Source organism: Hemitrygon akajei, chromosome 3 (assembly GCF_048418815.1).
Source record: "Hemitrygon akajei chromosome 3, sHemAka1.3, whole genome shotgun sequence".
NCBI classification, from domain to species: Eukaryota; Metazoa; Chordata; class Chondrichthyes; order Myliobatiformes; family Dasyatidae; genus Hemitrygon; species Hemitrygon akajei.
The window spans coordinates 27,409,292-27,429,130 of NC_133126.1; the positions used below are offsets into that span (position 1 = coordinate 27,409,292).

General features: G+C 40.4%; 1 protein-coding gene across 1 annotated transcript in view; it reads right to left on the reverse strand.

The window, feature by feature from the left end:
- Nucleotides 1-5,179: 5,179 nt before the first annotated feature.
- lrrc74a (leucine rich repeat containing 74A) overlaps nt 5,180-19,839 on the reverse strand; it is a 28,515-nt gene continuing 13,855 nt past the window's right edge. The window contains exons 5-9 of the mRNA XM_073037612.1: nt 16,567-16,662; nt 15,426-15,569; nt 12,811-12,915; nt 12,119-12,204; nt 5,180-5,717 (exon numbers count right to left, since the gene is read on the reverse strand). Of these exons, the coding sequence (XP_072893713.1) occupies nt 5,180-5,717; nt 12,119-12,204; nt 12,811-12,915; nt 15,426-15,569; nt 16,567-16,662 (969 nt within the window). The remainder of the gene's footprint in view (nt 5,718-12,118; nt 12,205-12,810; nt 12,916-15,425; nt 15,570-16,566; nt 16,663-19,839) is intronic.

A 19,839-nucleotide genomic window follows, 5' to 3' on the forward strand; every position in this document is an offset into this window, starting at 1 on the left:
CGGCACTGAGTTACAAAAATTGAATCTGATCAGCACTAAAATACTGCTCCCATATCCAAGAAGCTCTTGTTAGGTCTGACTTAAAATTGGTTTTCTCTTGCATTTACTGTGATGGCCATTTTTTCTGTGAAGCACCTTGTGCTTTAATGATAATAAATAACAATAAGTGCAAAAACAAAAATAAAATACTGATTTGGGAAACATGAAATGAAATAAAGCAAGGAAATGCTGGAAATACTTGGGACAAACAGTATCTGTGCATAGAGAAACAGAGTTAACATTCCTAAATGAATGAAATTTCAATGCAAATTTAAGACCTTAAGATATAGGTCTTACTATAAGATATAGTAAGCCATTCAGACCATTGAGTCTGCTCCACCATTCAATCATGGGCTGATCCAATTTTTCCAATCATCCCCACTCCCCTGCCTTCTCCCTATACCCTTTGATGCCCTGGCTAATTAAGAACCTATCTATCTCTCCCCTTAAATGCACCCAATGACTTGGCCTCCATAGCCGCTCGTGGCAACAAATTCCACAGATTTACCACCCTCTGACTAAAGTAATTTCTCCACATCTCTGTTCTAAATGGATGTCCTTCAACCCTGAAGTCATGCCCTGTTGTCCTAGACTTCCCTGCCATGGGAAATAACTTTGCCATATCTAATCTGTTCAGGCCTTTTAACATTCATAATGTTTCTATGAGATCCCCCCTCATTCTGAACTCCAAGGAATACAGCCCAAGAGCTGCCAAACATTCCTCATATGGAACCCTTTCATTCCTGGAATCATTCTTGTGAATCTTCTCTGAACCGTTTCCAATGTCAGTATATCTTTTCTAAAATAAGGAGCCCAAAACTACACACACTACTCCAAGTGTGGTCTCATGAGTACCTTATAGAGCCCCAACATTACATCACTACTCTTATATTCTATACCTTTAAAACGAATGCCAACATTGCATTCACCTTCTTCACCACTGACTCAACCTGGAGGTTAATCTTTAGGGTATCCCGCACAAGGACTCCCAAGTCCCTTTGCATCTCTGCATTTTGAATTCTCTCCCCATCCAAATAATACTTCTTCCACCAAAGTACATGACCATACATTTTCCAACATTGTATTTCATTTGCCACTTCTTTGCCCATTCCCCTAAACGATCTAAGTCTTTCTGCAGGCTCTCTGTTTCCTCAGCACTACCCACTCTTCCACCTATCTTTGTCTCATTGGCAAATTTCGCCACAAGTCCATTAATCCCATTGTCCATAACATTGTAAAAAGCAGTGGTCCCAACACCGACCCCTGCGGAACTCCACTGGTAACCAGCAGCCAGCCAGAACAGGATCCCTTTATTCCCACTCTCTGTTTTCTATCGATCAGCCAATGCTCTACCCATGGTAGTAACTCCCCTGTAATTACATGGGATCTTAAGCAGCCTCATGTGCTGCACCTTGTCAAAGGCTTTCTGAAGATCCAAGTACACCACATCTACTGCATCTCCTTTGTCTACCCTGCTTGTAATTTCCTCAAAAAATTGCAGTAGGTTAGTGAAGCAGGATTTTCCTTTCAGGAAACCATGCTGGATTTGGCCTATCTTGTCATGTGCCTCCAGGTACTCCGTAATCTCAGCCCTAACTATCGATTCCAACCACTGATATTGGACTAACAGGTCTATAGTTTCCTTTCTTCTGCCTCTCACCCTTAAACAGCGGAGTAACATTTGCACTTTTCCAGTCATTCGGTACAATGCCAGAATCTTATCGATTCTTGAAAGATCATTGTTAATGCTTCCACAATCTCTCCAGCTACTTCCATCAGAACCCAAGGGTGCATTCCATCAGGTCTAGGAAATTTATCCACCCTCAAACCATTAAGCTTTCTGAGCACCTTCTCAGTCATAATTTTCACTGCACGTACTTCACTTCCTTGACACTCTAGAACATTCAGTATACTGCAGATGTCTTCCACTGTGAAGACTGATGCAAAATACACATTCAGTTCCTCTGCCATCTCTAATTACAATTTAAGTTGCCTTTGCCTTAAACAAAATATCACTCCATTTTCCAACTCATCCACTCAGAATACTGGCTCAGGATGTGTGCAGGGGGTAGTGTCCATCATTACAATCTTGTTCATCGTGTACAAAATGCCGGAGGAATTTAGCAGGCTGCATAGCATGTATGGAGAAGAATAAACAGTTGACCTTTCAGGCCAAGACCCTTCATTGGTCAGCCCTCTGTTTATTCCTTTAAATATTCCAATTATGCAAATTCTAATACAGCTGCCAAAATTTCAATTCACATCTCTGGATTTTCACTGCAGAGCTTGGATTATTTGTCTATTTTATTCTCAAGGTACAACATAGTAATTGGCCCCTCTAGCCCAATGACCACATGCCACTCAATTCCAGCCATGTGACCAATTAACCAACTAACCTTATGCCATTGGAATTTGAGAGGAAACTGCAACACCCAGAGAAAACCCACATGGACACAGGGAGACTTGCGGGATTTAAACCCTTGTCGCTGGCGCTATAATAGTGTTACACCAACTGCTTCACTACTGTGCTGTCCCTTGTACCACCAATTGTACCACTACCTTACTCTGAATGAAAACTAGCATATGTATAGCAGGGAAGATGAAGCAATGACATGTTGAGCAAGAGGTGTAAACCAGGGAAGAGTACATGAAGAATTTTAAGCAGTTTATTGAAGATAACAGCCTACGTACTGGAACATGTATTTTCCAAAGAACACTCAAACACTTATGGTTTCATATCACAATAATGGTAAAACCTTTTCCCTCCATTGAAAGTGTGCAACCCTGAGCTTCCATTTTGATTGTCCCAACCCACTTTGACCTGACATCAGTTTTCTTCACTTTTCCACTGAAGGTCATAAGACAATGTCCCATCTTCATGATGGGTACTTTACAAACCTCTACTCTCAGTGCTAGGTTAACCAATTATAAATTGTATCTATTGTCATTTTTTTTTTCTAAAATTGGAATCAGTTGTATAATCACTGATATACATGATGAAATTTGTTGTTTTGCAACAGCAGTACAGTGCAATACATTGTTCAAAAATTATGGACAAGCAATGCCAGTAATAATTCTCCCATTGCTGTTTACACCTATTCTGGATTCCCTTTTGGTTTTGTTCATGAATTCATTACAATAATGAGTATTAATTCACATAAATTTTGTTACACATAAATTCTCACTAGAACAAGTGCAGAAAAGATTTACCAAGGTGTTACCTGGACTTGGAGACCTGATTTACATGGAAAGGTTTGTTGACTAGGACTTTATTCCCTGGACCATACAAGGTTGAGGGGTGAACTGATAGAGGTACATAAGATCATGAGGAACATGGACTGGGTGAAAGCACATAGTCTTTTACACAGGAAGGGGGTGCTAATAACAAAAGGGCAAAGATAGATTAGGAATATTTGTCATACGTACATTGAAACATACAGTGAAATGTGCCAGTTTGTGTCAATGACCACAGGATTGTGATGGGGAGAACCCATATGTGTCGCCACACTTCTGACACTAACATTGAATGCACACAACTCACTAACACAAACACTAACCATACACGTTTGGAATGCGGGATGAAACCAAACCTCCCAGAGGAAACCCACATTGTTATGAAGAGAATATTCAAACTCTAGAGACAACGCTGAGAATCGAACCACAATCAGTCACAAAACTTCAGATGAACTCAGCATTTTGTGTGTGTTGCTCAGACTTCTAGCATCAACAGATTTTCTCTTGTTTGTGAGACCCAATCACTGATCACAGACACTGCCATGCCCATGATTTTAAGATCAAAGGTGACAGGTTTAAAAGGGACATTTGGGGACAGCTTCTTCATGCAAAGGATGGTGCATACTTGAAATGAGCTGCCGGAAATTGTGATTGTGGTGGGCCTGTCAGCAACTTTTAAAAGCTATGAAGACAGGTACATGAACAGGAGAGTTTTGGCGGGGCTATGAGCGGATAGGACTAGCTTGCTGAGCAACGCAGCATAGGGTCTGTGTCTACTGGAGGCTAGGTGGTCTGTCCTAGGGGTTGGAGGACTGTTGGGTGGGTGGGAGGAAGGAAAGGGCTTGTTTTGCTGTTGTGTTCTGTGTTGTTCTGCTGAGCACTGTGGGCATGCTATGTTGGCACCTGAATGTGTGGTGACACTTGCAAACTGCCCCAGCACATCCCTAGGTTGGTTAATGCAAATGGTGCATTTCACAGTATGTTTCAAATGTATATGTAATAAATGAATCTGAATAATGTGCATAATTTTGTCCCCTATTTGTAAGGAAGGATGTGAGCCTGAAGAGGGTCCCGAGGAGGTTCACAAGAATAATTCTACAAATGCAAGCCCTAACATACTGTATAAGGAATGACTAATGACTCTGACTCTACTTGATGGAGTTCAGAAGAATTGGAAAGGAGTAAGGGATCTCATTGAAATTTATTTGGTACTGAAAGGCCTCGATAGAATGGACATGAGAGTCTAGGATTTGAGGGCACAGCCTTAGAATAAAGGGATGTACTTTTAAAACTATGATGAAGAAGTTATTTTTCAGCTAGAGGGTGGTGAATCCTTGGAATTTGTTGCCAAAGAGGGCTATGGAGGTCAAGTCATGTGTAATTAAGGCAGAGACAAATAGGTTCTTAAACACAAAAGTTTCGGCAGATGCTGGATATCAAGAGTAACACACACAAAATGCTGGAGGAACTCAGCTGGTCAGGTAGCATTAATTGAGGGGAATAAAAAGTCTACATTTTGGGCTACATCATCAGGACTGGAAAGGAAAGGGCCACAAACCAGAAGAAGGTGGGGAAAGGGGAAAGAGTAAAAGCTGATGGTTGATAGGTAATCCAGGTGAGGAGGGAAGTCGGTGGACTGGGATGGGGATAAGTAAGAACCTGGGAAGAGATAGGTGGAAGAGGTTCTTGAATCGTAAGGGAGTCAAAGTTAGGAGAAGAAAGCGGGAGAATGGGGTTGAAAAAAATCAGCTGTGATTGAAAGGCAGAGCAACTTGATGGGTGATGCCTGATTCTGTCTGAAAATGCAATTTGATAAGAAATTATGCATCATACACTGCTGTGAGATCTGATCTCACTGAAGTCAGACAATTTAGGATGGATTCCTATCCGACAGGTTTCACCATCACTATCTTTTAGTCTTTATCTCCCTCAGCGGTGCTGCTTGTATGATGTGAAAGGAAGTAGCTGGGCTAGACCCAGCTGCAGGAATTCTCTCTATATTGGAGATCATACTTGGACATGACAGAGAATGCACACGTGATTTGGGCTGGAAAGTTGAGTGCGTTGCAGGGGAAGATCCCACCCTGGCAGTGGGAACAAATGGTTTTTTCCTGGAATGGCTGAACTGCTGGTGTACCTGAACACTGTTCAGAGTTGGCATTGAGTGCCGACTGCTATTTGAGACCACCACATGGTGCCATGAACTTAACGGTGTGGAGCTTGAATGCTGGGAGCTAGAGGTTTTGAGTGGATGGATGTCTGGCAGCTTAACCTGACTTGATGAAATGACAGTAGAGCCATGGGGGGTGACAGCCTTTATTACATTTCTGAACGTCATCAGCACCCGCTGCACCTTCTGTTTCTCCTTCCTCTGCCTGCTGTCTTCCCTGCGGAGTTGCTCCCTGTGCTCCTGAATCATCTGCTTCCTGGTGTTAACCAGATTCCTGCTCAGCTCAGAATTGGGTAGATGGGAGAGGGTCAAAGAGGTTAAAAAAGAAGTAAGGAAAACAAGGCCAAAAGAAGAGGAATTATTTTTTTAAACAGTTTAAAACATTAATTGCAGCTAACATTTAAAAATTGACTGTGGGTGGAAATGGTGAGTCTATAATCTAGTGAAGGAACATACAGACTGAAGAACACCATGACTGAGCCCTTCAGCATTAGAAAGGTCGACATCAAACACCGTAGATTAAATCACCAACAATGGAAAAATGACCTCAAGCACTACAGATGAACCAGTCCAGAGGTCTCATCTTCAAGTTCTAAGTGCTCCCCCCCCCCCCCATGCTTCCAACACAAGTCAGATACCTACCTTCCATTTACCAATCAGAAAATGAATAGACTTTGGATTATCTGCCTGAATTGTTCCTGACTTTGTCAAACAACCTTTTCCCTTCTCAAATGCTGCCAAGTAATTAGAAGAAATTCTTCTTCAAAGGAGAATATCCCTGTGATATTTCTTCTGTGAATTGCCCACAATAAAGTCTTGGAGATTAGCAGTTAATTCCTGGTGACACAGAAAATCCAAATAAAATGGCTCTGGAGAGCAAATGTGGGAGTTCAAGAGCTGAGTTTCTGAACTTGTCTTATTACCCTTCATGTTTGAAAGTATTAGGCAGGCAAAGCTCCAGCCTCTGAGGTCTAATGGTAATTCTCTCACCAGACTCTGCATCAAAAAGCATCTGGGAATATTGTGGAAGATTGCTGGGGCAGATTGTCTTACTTTCGTTTCATGTGACATTGTCTCCCAGAAACAGAGGAACAAGAGGTGCCAGTTTGCTCTTTTCAACCTATTCTACTCTCCCTCCCACATAGCCCTCCATTTTTGTTTCATTCATGTGCCTATCTAAGAGTCTCTTAAATATCCTTAATGTATCTGCCTCCACCACCACCTCCAGCAACATGTTCTGCACACTCACCATTTTTTAAAAAACTTCCTCTCACACCACCCTCCCAATATCTTTCCTCCAATCACCTTAAAACTATGCCTTCTGGTATTATCTATTTTCATGCTGGGATAAAGTCAGCAACATCGAAGGTTGTACTCAGCAATTTACCAGCCATGTTAATTTAACTCTTTCAAGACCTTAATGGAGGTGTGAACTTTTTAATAAGAACAGATGATTATGGACAATCAGGCACATCCTCTCCATGATCCGAATAAGCAGCGGAACACCCTTTTGAACAGACTCATTCAGCTCCCCTGTCACAGGGATCATTACAGAAAATCTTTCCTACCAAATGCAATAAGCATATACAACAGTTCATCTCTGTGCGACAGGAGAATACACAATTGTCTGCTCTATTATTTTGTACATTATTATTTCACATTGGTACAATATTATTGTAAATATTATATTGTACATTAGTATTAGCTAAGTGTGTTTTTAAATGCTACTGTAATGAAAGAATTTCCCACTCAGGATCAATAAAGTACTTATTATCATTATTATTGTTATTTAGTTTTGGATACTTTAGTGGAAGCATTTTTCCCCTCTAATTCCAGATTCCATCAACCAATAGAAGTAGTTGCTCTGGTGGAGAGTCAGTAGGCTCATATTGGGCCAACTTGCATCTACCTGTGCTGTTACCATGTTATATCTACCTCATGGGTTACCATTATAGTATAAGCCTCCAAAATCACTATAAGTTTGTTTTGTATTTGTGTTATGTGTTGTCTGCCCCTTCACCCAGACCACAACGCATTATGAAGAATTCTCTAGCTAATAATTATCAGTGTGAGTGTGTCATCTCTCTCTGAGAGTTTTATTTTTCTTCACATAGAATGGACCACTAGCAAGTTTATACAGTATAATTTCAAAAAGGTATTTCAGGGATGGATAATTGTGTGCTCGTACTTTGGAGAAACTACAGACAACACTACTGCCGTGGAATATATAGCCATTGAGTATCTAAGATTATGGATAAATTGTCTTATCTTCAAATCTCTGAAAGAATATGCAAAAAATAATTTAATATTTATTTTTAATAGTAAAGTAAAATACTGTAGCTAGTTGTAAGAATTTTAACACAACATACATTTTGTTGTTAACCTCATCTTCTCTCCATTTTTTTTTGCACTAGTTGGCTTTATCTCTGGCACTTATGTCCTGACTTAACAAAAGCTATGCTTCTTGAGGCAGACTGAAGCTAGTTTGAAAAGAAATAAGAAGCATTTTACGGTGAAGATAATGTAAATCAGTTTCCTTTATTAAAAATCTCAATCTCACCACCCTCTGTACACCCAAAGTTGTCAGAATACAGTTGCCAACATTCACCTGAATTTGTCAGAATGCATGTACAACAACCAATATCGTTTGAGCAGAAATTTCCCCAAACTAAATAGATTAACTTTATTTATTTGTCAGATGCACATTTAAACATACAATAAAATGTGTTGTTTGTGTCAATGACCAACACAGTCTGTCGATTGTGCTGGGGGCAGCTCACAAGTGTCATCTTTCTTCCATGCCCACAACTTACTAACTATCTTGTGACACTTTGGAATGTGGGAGAAAACCAGAGCATCCAGAGGAATCCCACATGAGAATTCTGGGAATTGAACCCTGATCTTACAGCTGGCTCTGCAAATTGTTGCACTAACCACTACACAACCATAAGTAAGTCATTAGAAATGCTCAGAAGGTCTGGCAGCATCTATGGTGTGGGAGTTAGTTAACATTTCACATCAATGGCCTTTCATCATAATGGGGAACGTTGGAGGAATACTAAATTAAGATGCAGGGAAGAAGAAAGGAAAAATCAAAGGAGAACATCTAGAGCAGTTAGAGATGTGAACTGAGAAGTAGCAAATTGATTTCAATATACAAACCCCATTTCCAGAAAAGTTGGGATATTTTCCAAAATGCAATAAAAAACAAAAATCTGTGATATGTTAATTCACATGAACCTTTATTTAACTGACAAAAGTACAAAGAAAAGATTTTCAATAGTTTTACTCACCAACTTAATTGTATTTTGTAAATATACACAAATTTAGAATTTGATGGCTGCAACACACTCAACAAAAGTTGGGACAGAGGCATGTTTACCATTGTGTTACATCACCTTTCCTTTTAATGACACTTTTTAATCATTTTAGAACTGAGGATACTAATTGTTGTAGATTTACAATTGGAAATTTTGTCCATTCTTGCTTGATATAAGACTTCAGCTGCTCAACAGTCCATGGTCTCCGTTGTCTGATTCTCCTCTTCATGATGCGCCATACATTTTCAATAGGAGATAGATCTGGACTGGCAGCAGGCCAGTCAAGCACACGCACTGTGTGTCTACAAAGCCACGCTGTTGTAGCCCGTGCAGAATGTGGTCTGGCATTGTCCTGCTGAAATAAGCATGGACGTCCCGGGAAGAGACATCGCCTTAATGGCAACATATGTCTCTTGAAAATCCTAATATACACCTCAGAGTCAATGGTACCTTCACATACATGCAACTCACCCATGCCGTGGGCACTGATGCACCCCCATACCATCACAGATGCTGGCTTTTGCACCTTTCGCTGGTAACAATCAGGATGGTCATTTTCATCTTTGGCACAGAGAACTTGACACCCGTTTTTTCCGAAAACTAGCTGAAATGTGGACTCATCTGACCACAGCACACGGTTCCACAGTCTTTTGGTCCATCTGAGATGAGCTCGGGCCCAGAGAACTCGCCGGCGTTTCTGCATAGAGTTGATGTATGGCTTCCTCCTTGCGTTATACAGTTTCCAGTTGCATTTCTGGATGCAGCGACGGACTGTGTTAAGTGACAATGGTTTTCCGAAGTACTCCCGAGCCCAGGTGGCTATAATTGTCACAGTAGCATGACGGTTTCTTAGGCAGTGCCGCCTGAGGGCTCGAAGATCACGCGCATTCAACAGTGGTTTCCGACCTTGCCCTTTACGCACTGAGATGTCTCTGAATTCTCTGAATCTTTTCACAATATTATGTACTGTAGATGTTGAAAGACCTAAATTCTCTGCAATCTTGCGTTGGGAAATGTTCCTTTTGAACTGACTAACAATTCTCTCACAAATTTTGGCACAAAGGGGTGAGCCACGACCCATCCTTGCTTGCAACGACTGAGCCTTTGATGGACGCTACTTTTATACCCAGTCATGATACCTCACATGCTACCAATTAGCCTGCTTAATGTGGAGTCTTCCAAACCGGTGTTACTTGAACATTCTGTGCACTTTTCAATCTTATTTTAACTCTGTCCCAACTTTTGTTGAGTGTGTTGCAGCCATCAAATTCTAAATTTGTGTATATTTATAAAATACAATTAAGTTGGTGAGTAAAACTATCGAAAATCTTTTCTTTGTACTGTTGTCAGTTAAATAAGGGTTCACATGAGTTAACATATGACAGATTTTTGTTTTTATTGCATTTTGGAAAATATCCCAACTTTTCTGGAAATGGGGTTTGTAGATAAGTGTGTGGAGATACAGGTGAACAAGGGAGCTATACTACAAACGGTAGGGCACTTGGGAGAGTAATGGAACAGGAACATGGGAATTCAGTGCATGGTTCATTGAAAGCAGCATCACAACCGGAAAGGGAGGAGGAAAAGATGATTAGTAACACACACAAAATGCTCAAGAAACTCAGCAGGTCAGGCTATATCTCCCCATAGATGCTGCCTGATCTACTGTGTTACTCAAAAACATTTGCCCTGGATTTCCAGCATCTGCAGAACCTTTAAAGATGTTTAGCATGCTGCCTTTCATCAGTCAGTCAGTAATTTTCCATCAGTATTTTCTTGTTGAACTAATTAAGAAACTTAATCTTTGGCATAATTACAGGTTGTTTTGCTTTTTCTATGTATTCCCTAAGAAATATATATTGTGCCCAACCAACAAATTACCTTCTAAACAACATGCCATTCCTTCAATCTTGATGAAATGTAATTGGTTAAAATGTATTGTCTAATTCTCTCTCCACAGATTCTGCCTGCCCATCTGAGTATTTCCAGTAATTTCAGTTTTTATTTTATATTTCTAGCATCTGCATTTTTCTGCTTTCAATGGGTCTTGCACTTCTTTCTGTCATAGCTAGGCTGAAATCCCAATCTTCACCATATGGCCTGTAACTATTAGGGATGGAGGTATAAAATCAAGGACAACCTGGGACCATAAATGTTAATACTAAAACCACGACAATATCTAAAATGCACATGGACAGGTACATGGATAGATAAGGTTTTGAGGGATATAGGCCAAACGTGGGGAAATCGACTAACTTAGATGGGAATCTTGGTTGGCATGGACCTGTTGGATCAAAGGACATGATATCTTATATGTGCTTTGTGTGGTGTATGACTGTTGATACTGTGTTTTGCACCTCAGCCCCAGAGAAGTACTAATTTATTTGGCTGTATTCATAGATGGTTGAATAACAATTGAACTTGAACTTGGTGGCCTATGCTTGATCTCTTGAATTTTTTAAGACTTAACCATATTTCTAAAAGTGGTTACCTTACAAATCTGTATTTATACTTAATAAATTTCAAATAAAGAATGCTTATACTGTGGAAATATAAAATACTGTATATATACAATACATTGGTAAATACAGGGTACATGTTGCGGAAAAAGTAAGAGATAGCATTAGAAACTCAAAACTTGTAAGGTCACTTCTTGTTGTGTTCCATGTTGTTCTTCTGAACATTGTGGGCATGCTATGCTGGCACCATACGATATAAAGAAGACTGAATGAGTACAGAGAAAATTTATAAGTATGTTACCAGGACTTGAGGACCTGAATTATAGGGATAGACTGAATATGTTAGGATTTTATTTCCTGGTGTGTCGGAGAATGAAGGGAGATTTGATAGAGGTATACAAAATAATGAGGGGTATAGATAGGGTAAATGCAAGCAGGTTTTCCACTAAGATTGGGTGAGGCTAGAACTAGAGGTCAAAGGTTAAGGGTGAAAGGTGGTATATTTAAGGATAACTTCACTCAGAGTGTGGGACAAGCTGCCAGCAGAAGTGGGTTTGATTGCACCATTTAAGAGAGATTTGGATAAGTACATGGATGGGGGGTGGTGTATGGAGGACCATGGTCTGGGTGCAGGTTGATGGGACCAGGCTAAATAACAGTTTGGTGTGGACTAACTGAGCCAAAGGGTCTGTTTCTGTGTTGCAGTACTCTATGACTCTGTCTTACAACAGGTCAGAAATGAATCAAAAACAGGGTATTTTGAGAAAAAGGTAGAAAAGCTATTTCGATGTAATAGTCATGTGCTATAAAATCCCTCTGGGGGAGTCACTCTGAATTCCAAGGTAGAAGAGAAAACATTCTCCACATGGTTAATACTTCATTGTTCAACTTCCTACCTGTAGTCAATTGCTCCTGTGTTTTCCTTATCAAGCTTGTTGATAAGTTCCTCAACCTGGATGAGGTCCAACGGAATGTTGAATTGCTGGTGGGAGAAGTTCCAGAAACAAGCAGTAAGGCTCAACGGAATTCAGACTTTTCAATAAGCAGTCCTGCTAACATTTACACTCTTGGTGAGGATTATAGCAGTAGTGCCCTTCCAGTCCATAATCTAACAAAACCTTGGATTCTGCTGGAGGCTGGAGATCTGTGGTTGAAGTTCTGTGTATGTGCATGGCTGGGAGGGAAGAATGGGACTTGTTTTGCTGCTTGTTGTGTTCACTGTTGTTCTGCCAAGCATTGTGAGCATGCTAGTTGGCACTGAAATGTGTGGCAACACTTGCTGGCTGCCACAGCACACCCACAAGTGTGTTGGTTGTTGGTGAAAGTGACACATTTCACTATATGTTTCAATGTACACATGACAAATAAACTTGAAATTTCAGTAAAGGAGATGAGGAAGTGGGAGGGTTTAATGATGGTTGGTGAATGGCATGGCATACTTTGAGACAGACTTATTAATGCTATCCCCCTCCCACTTGGACAGATTGTGAAATTCCCATTGTTACAGTTCTCCGATATGTACAATTTCAGCAGCATCTTTATGCAAAGACATCCCCCCCCACTAACGCCACCACCACCAGCTCCCAACCTGTAAAGCTCTTCGGAAGTCAGACACAGGCACGCTCATATTTCCTGCTTTGTCCATGTTCCGGAAGAAATCCGAGAGGCGAAGTTTGCGCTTGTCAAGATAATTCTGCCAGAAAACAATCACACAACAGTCAGGGACAACTTAATTTATTGCTCTATCCTATGTAAGTGTATTTGTTAAAGTATTAGCACTCATGGTGTAATATCAAAGTCAAAGTAAATTTATTATCATAGTACATATATGTCACCATATACTACTTTGAGATCTATTTTCCTGCAGGTATTTACAGGAAATGAAAAGAATACAATAGGATTTATGAAAAACTATATATAAATAAAGTCTGACAAGCGACCAATCTGCAAAGGAAGACAAATTGTGCAAATAAAAACAGAATAATACTGAGAACATGAATTGTAGAGTCCTTGAAAGTGAGTCTGTAGGTTGTAGAATCAGCAGAGTTCTGGAGAGTAATGTTATCCACACCACTTAAGGAGCCTGATTGTTGTAGGCTAATAACTATTCCTGAACTTGTCCTTAGAGCAGATACTCTCTCATCCAGGCAACATCCTAGTATACTTTTGCACCCTCTCCAAAGTCTCCAGGACCTGTAGTGTGGTGACCAGAATTGCACACAAAGTTTTGTATAGCTGCAATGTGACCTCCTGACATCAATAATAATACCCCAACTGATGTGTGCAAGCATGATATACGCTTTCTTTCTTTACTGCTCTATCCACTTTATTTTTAGAGAATTTCGAGATACTGCATAGTAACAGACCCTTGTTGCCCAATTAACCTACCAATCCCTATGTCTTTGGGAAGTGGGAGGAAGACAGAGCACCTGAAACTCACACAGTCACGAGGAGAATGTACAAACTCCTTACAGTGGCAGGAGTGGAACCCAGGTCACTGGTGCTGTTAATGTGTTATGCTACCATGCCATGCCACCCCCACTTGAGTTGCCATTTTCATAAGCTATTGTATAAATGACTAAGCAAAGTTGGTTATTCAGATGTTGGCTGACATATTTGCCTACCAAGTAATATGAGTATACTTCAGCGGTAACTTATTAGCTGTGAAGCATTTGGACTCATTCTGATGTCACGCATCCCGTAACTGGGTCACTTACCAGCAAAGATAGAGAGGACCGTTGAAGTCTGATGGTACTATTTTTAAGTATTTATTGATAAAAATACACAAAAATAATATCAATGCAAACATACAGATAATATATGTCATCAATACTAAATCTAAAAGCACGGGTATAACAATAATCAATAAGAAATAACTCTATCGTTGTCTAGGGGATAATGTATTGTCCGATGGAAATATAAAAGTCACTTTAGTTCATTCAAGCTGCAGCTTTTGGCTGGAGAGAGAGACAGGGTTTAGAACTTGCCCGTTTTCCTTTCTATGATGTCGATCCTTCGAAATGTCATCGGTGTCCTTTTCCTTTTAGCTAAGCCGTCTTCCGTGGTCAGCCCCACCAATTCCGAGGCAAATGGAAAAGGACGCACGTGGGCTTTCCACCGGCTGTCGCTATTACGCTGTCACGGGATTTCTATCGTTTCTCCTGGTGCGTCTAAAAGGGGTTGTTCCCCAGACCCTCTTTTATCCGTACTCACGGGGTCTCAGATGTCAATCAGGTTGGGAGGATGCCACCCCCCCCAACCAGCCCACGTTGCTCATTCCTTGAGGACGCCGATGAATAGCATAGTGCTCAATACACAATTCCGTCTCCAAGAGACAATGGCCGGTTCCCGTGGCTTTGTATTGTTGAAGGGCCAGGACATTCCAAACCCCCTGTGGATTCTGCGTCTCTCTCTCTCATTTCCTGGGTCTCCTGACCTGAATTAATAGCGATCTTGCGATTCTCAAAAAGGAGGAGGCTACTTTATACCCTTCGACCCCTCAGAGTTGGGGCGCAGGCATAACACTGAGAATCTGAGATATAAGTAGATAATGCTAGAAAAGGTCAACAGATCAGACTAATTGTGGAGGGAGAAACAATATTTCAGGACAAAGACTTTGTTAGAGCAAGAAGAATGAAAACATTTGTTTTAGGTTCTGGAGAGGGTGTAATATGGCTTGGACAAAGGAGATATGTCTTGAGAGGATAAAGCCAGGATTGTCCTGGGGATAAGTTGTTGATGGTTATCTGAGAAAACAAACATGGAAAAAAGAATGCAAAAGCTGTAAAAAAAAGGGCAGTTAGAACAGACAGAAATAAAAGCCTTAAATTGTGGGCAGTTGTAACACAAAGGCTGTGAAATGCAGTGCTATAGAAAATGCCCAGGGGGGTGAGACCATAATACGGAGAGAGAAAAGAACTGCCAATATCAAGGTTGATGAGCTACAGTACAACCCACCAGTTCTATACAAAATAAAGAAAAAATAGTTACCTGAAGTTGAATTTGAAATGAAATCCTGAAAGTTGTTATATGCCCAGATGAGAAATGAGGTGGTGTTCCTCAAGTTTACATTGGGCCTCATTGTAACAGTGCCAGGTCACAGACAAGGTGAGAACATGAAAGACACTACATGCAAGTTTCTCTAAACTTCATTACACTGAATTAACCATGTTCATAATGCTTTATGTTTGTGGGTTTTCTTACCTGGATCACTTTCATTGGATCAAGTCTGTGGATTCTCCCCCCTGACACAAAGCCACCAACCCCTCTAATTTCAATTTGAAACTGTGGATGATTATCAGTAATTGCCTTTAGCAGTTCCATGAACTTTTCATTCACCAGTACATTCTGCAAAGGAAAAAAAGTATGTTAGGCAAGAGTTGGCATACTGTGTTGGTTATTGATGTAAACAATGCATTTCACTGAATTCTTCAATGTATATGTGACAAGTAAAGCTAATTTTTAATCTTTAAAGGGAACACTTCTGGAATGTACAAGCATTCCGCCAGCATTTTTCCTTCAGATTTCTACTACTGGGAATAATTCACTCCATTTCTCAGATGATGTTCCAAGGTCACTGATCTGATAGTATCTCTATTCCTCTCCACCAGATTCTGCCCAAGTTGTTCTGTTATGCACAGTGACAAGCATGGTTCCTATATACTATTTCTGCTGCCTCTGGGTATTCTTGCTTATGAGCAGAACTGTGTTCAGTGCCCTTGGGGCACGATTGGAGGAAAAAAATCATCCTTGATCACTAATGCTAAACTCAAGTTCAGTGACATCACCTAAGCCCAAGTTCTATGTTCTATGTTGAAAATGGAGGCTCTGGGGAAAATCCACAGGGAGAATATGCAAACTCCATACAGGCAATGCCCGAAGTCAGATCAGGCTTGCGTCTCTGGTTCTTCAAACAGTGACTGTCTTAGTTGTGCCACTGTGTTAGTACAGATGGATGGTATGAATGGCCTGTTGCTGTCCCTACAATAGATATCATTGATCCAGCCTCATGATCGGTTGGTGATTTTCCCTCCACACTGGAGATCTGAGTGATATGTTTTTTGACACAAAGAGCGGTTGATATCTGTGACGTGCTGCTAGAGGAGTTAATGGAATCAGATACAGTCTGTATTTAAAATATATTTAGACACTTTAATAGACAAAGCATAGAGGGAAATGGTCCTAATGGACATTTAAAAGACTCTTAGATAGGCACGTGGATGAAAGACAAATAGAGAGATATGTGGGAAGGAAGTATTAGATTGATCTTAGAGGAGGTTAAATGGACTGAAGGGCCTGCACTGTACTGTACTGTTCTATGTTCTAAATAAAGAGTGAGACTCACTTGAATGCTGATTGTTTCCAGGTTTGTCTTGTCATTCTTTTGCATGACCTCCAAAAGACGAAGGGCACCTTCCACAGTTATAGGATTGTTATTCAGCTGTAATAGTAAAGGAGAGTCAGAAGGGAGTCTAAATGATAATGGCCCTTTCAGACAATATGAGACCATCAGAATCAGGAGCAGGAATGGATCATGATTAATCTATTCCAATTCCTTTGCCTAGTAGAAACCTATCCCCCCTATTCTTCCATTGACCTAAACTTCCTAGTGAAGGGAATTCTTTTCTTTTTCAATATTTTTTATTAATTTCTTACATAAAAGAATACAGGGTACAGTAAAATATATAATATATAAGATATGTATTATGCATCAATTACAATATATTGAAATCACAGATGTGGTGTAATTACCCCATATCCATATAGATTGAATTTAAACATAAAATTGAAAAGAAGTAATTTTATTACACAAAAAAAAAACTAAACCCACTACCAGAAACAAAAAACAGCTGTCTGGTTAAAAAAAAGGAAAAAATCCTTAACATATAGTAAAACATATTATTAGCCAACATCTGTGCTTAATAGCAAATCAAAGATTTTGTAAGTAATTCAAGAAAAGTCCCCACAATGTTAAAAAATCTTGTCTAGGTTCAGAAATTGAACAGTGAATCTTCTCTAAATTTAAGCAAGACATTACATCATGTAACCAATGAGCATGAGTAGGCAGAGTGGAATCCTTCCACTTAAGCAACAATGCCCTCCTGGCTATAAGAGAAATAAAGGCCAAAATATGCATATCGTGTGTCTCCAAAATAATATAATTTCCTCCAACAATACCAAATAAGGCAGTCAAAGGATAGGTTTAAAATTTACTTTAAAAAACACTGAAAAAGTTCAATATTATTACTCCTCTCTGAAAAGAGAGATGCCTTGTTCTCTTTTTGCACTTGTTTGTATGTATATATGTGTGTGTATATGTATTGTATGTTTGTATATATATATGTAGCTTTTTATGTACTGCACTGCTATTGCAAAATAACAAATTTCACATTTATTAGTGATACTAAAACTGCTTCTGATTTCTTATTCCATTTTCTTTTTAGTTGTCTGCTTCCATCTACTACATCTCTGTCCTGTGCCCCTCCCCCCCGGATTGATCCTATCCTACCTGAAATGATCTGCACATAGTCCTTCAACATCCCTCACACACCCACAACCCTTTCACTCTGCCATTCACCAGTAGCCTCCTCTCCTCTCTCTCCCCCCCCCCCAACTCTTTATACCGGCCATCTCCCCCATTCACTCTCAGTCCTGAAGCATGGTCTCAACCCACAATGTCAACAATTCTTTTCTCTCCATAGATGCTGCTCAAACTACTGAGTTCCATGGAGCACAGCAGTTAGTGTAGCACTTTACAGCACCATCGACTGGAAGATCATGATTCTATTCCTGCCACTGTCTGTAAGGAGTAGTATGTTCTTCCCATGACTATGTGGGTTTCCTCTGGGCATTCTGATTTCCTCCCATACACCAAAGACATACGGGTTAGGATTACTGAGTTGTAGGCATGTTATATTGGCATCAGAAGCATAGTGATAGTTGAGGGCTGCCCCCAGTATAACCTCAGACTGTATTGATCATTGATACATGACACATTTCATTGTATGTTTCAATGGGCATGTAACAAAGCTAATCTTTAAGATTTCTTGCTGTAGATTCCAGCATATGTCATCTCTTATATCTCAACATTATCACTAACCTTTCAGTTGACTTAAGACACTGTTGAAGACCAATGTCTACATAAAAAGGGAAGAATTAGGATCAGAAGAGGACTATGTGGTCCTTTGTGCTCACTCCACCATTCATCAAGAACATGGCTGATCTATTGTGGCACCATTTTACTTCCTTAACACCAATTCCCAAGATTCTCTTAATGTTCAGAATCTTATCATAGTCATGATAGAGCTAACAGCACAGAAACAGCCCCCTTGATTCATCTGGTCCATGCCATCCTGACCTGCCTCGTCCCACCTACATGCACCCAGACCCTATCCTTCCAAACCCTTCCTATCCAAGCTTCTATTAATTACAATTGAATCTGCATCCAATCACTTCTGCTGGCAGCTTATTTGACATTTGCACCACCTTCTGAGAGAAGAAATTTCCCTTCAGGTTCACCTTAAATATTTCATCTTTCTCCTTAAACCTATGGTCTCTATTTCACCCATGGATGTGCTGGGATCAGCTCGCAAGTGTCACCACACAATCTGGCACCAACGTAGCATGCCCACAGTGTACAGTGAAAAAAGACATAAGCAACAGCAATAACAAAACAAAACAACAAGCCCTTTTCTCAGTCTCCCACTTAGACAGGCCACCAACAATCTTATAGAATACTCCTGAACTTCTGCGCACAATGTTGTGCTGACCTTTTAACCTCTAAGATCAATCTAATCCTTCCCTCTGGCTGCTCTTGTTGTGCATGAACAATGACTGAACCTCTTACAGCTGCTCCACGATGGGAAGTCCACAACATCATGGGCCAAAGGGCCTGTACTGTGCTATTATGTTTTATGTCCTAAGTTCTATGAGATGGTTGAAGGCTGGGAGAGAGGCTTGTTTTGCTGAGTGTGTTTTTGTTGCTGCTTGTTACGCTGAACACTGCAGACATCTTATGTTGGCACCAGGATGTGTGGTGGCAATTGTGGGCTGCCGCCAGCACATCCTTAGGTGTATTGGTTATTAATGCAAATGACACATTTCACTGCAAGTGATAAATAAATCTAAATCTGAAATGAAGAAATTTCCCCTCAACTTTGTCCTAAATTGCCAACCTCTCATTCTGAGATTGTGACCCTCATCTTAGACCTCATTCTTCAGAAGGTTGTGAACAGTGTTAAATAATGCTTGCACAAATAATATGGGTAAATGGATTGACTCGATTACTTCACCCTTCCTTTTACAGGTTTCCTTCTATCCTTTCAGTTCTATCTCCCCATTTTAGGAAGGATGTAGAGGCTTTGAAAAGGGTGCAGAAGAGCTTCACTAGGATGCTGCCTGTCTTGGAGAGTATTAGCTATAAGGCAGGGGTTCACAACCCTTTTTTTTAATGCTATGGACTAATACCATTAAGCAAGGGGCCCCAAGGACCCCAGGTTGGGAGCCTCTGCTATAAGGAGAGGTTGGACAAACTTGGATGGTTTTTCTCTGAGAGGGCAACATGAGAGAAGTTTATAGAATGATGAGAGACAAAGATAGGGTGGAGAGTCAGTTCCCA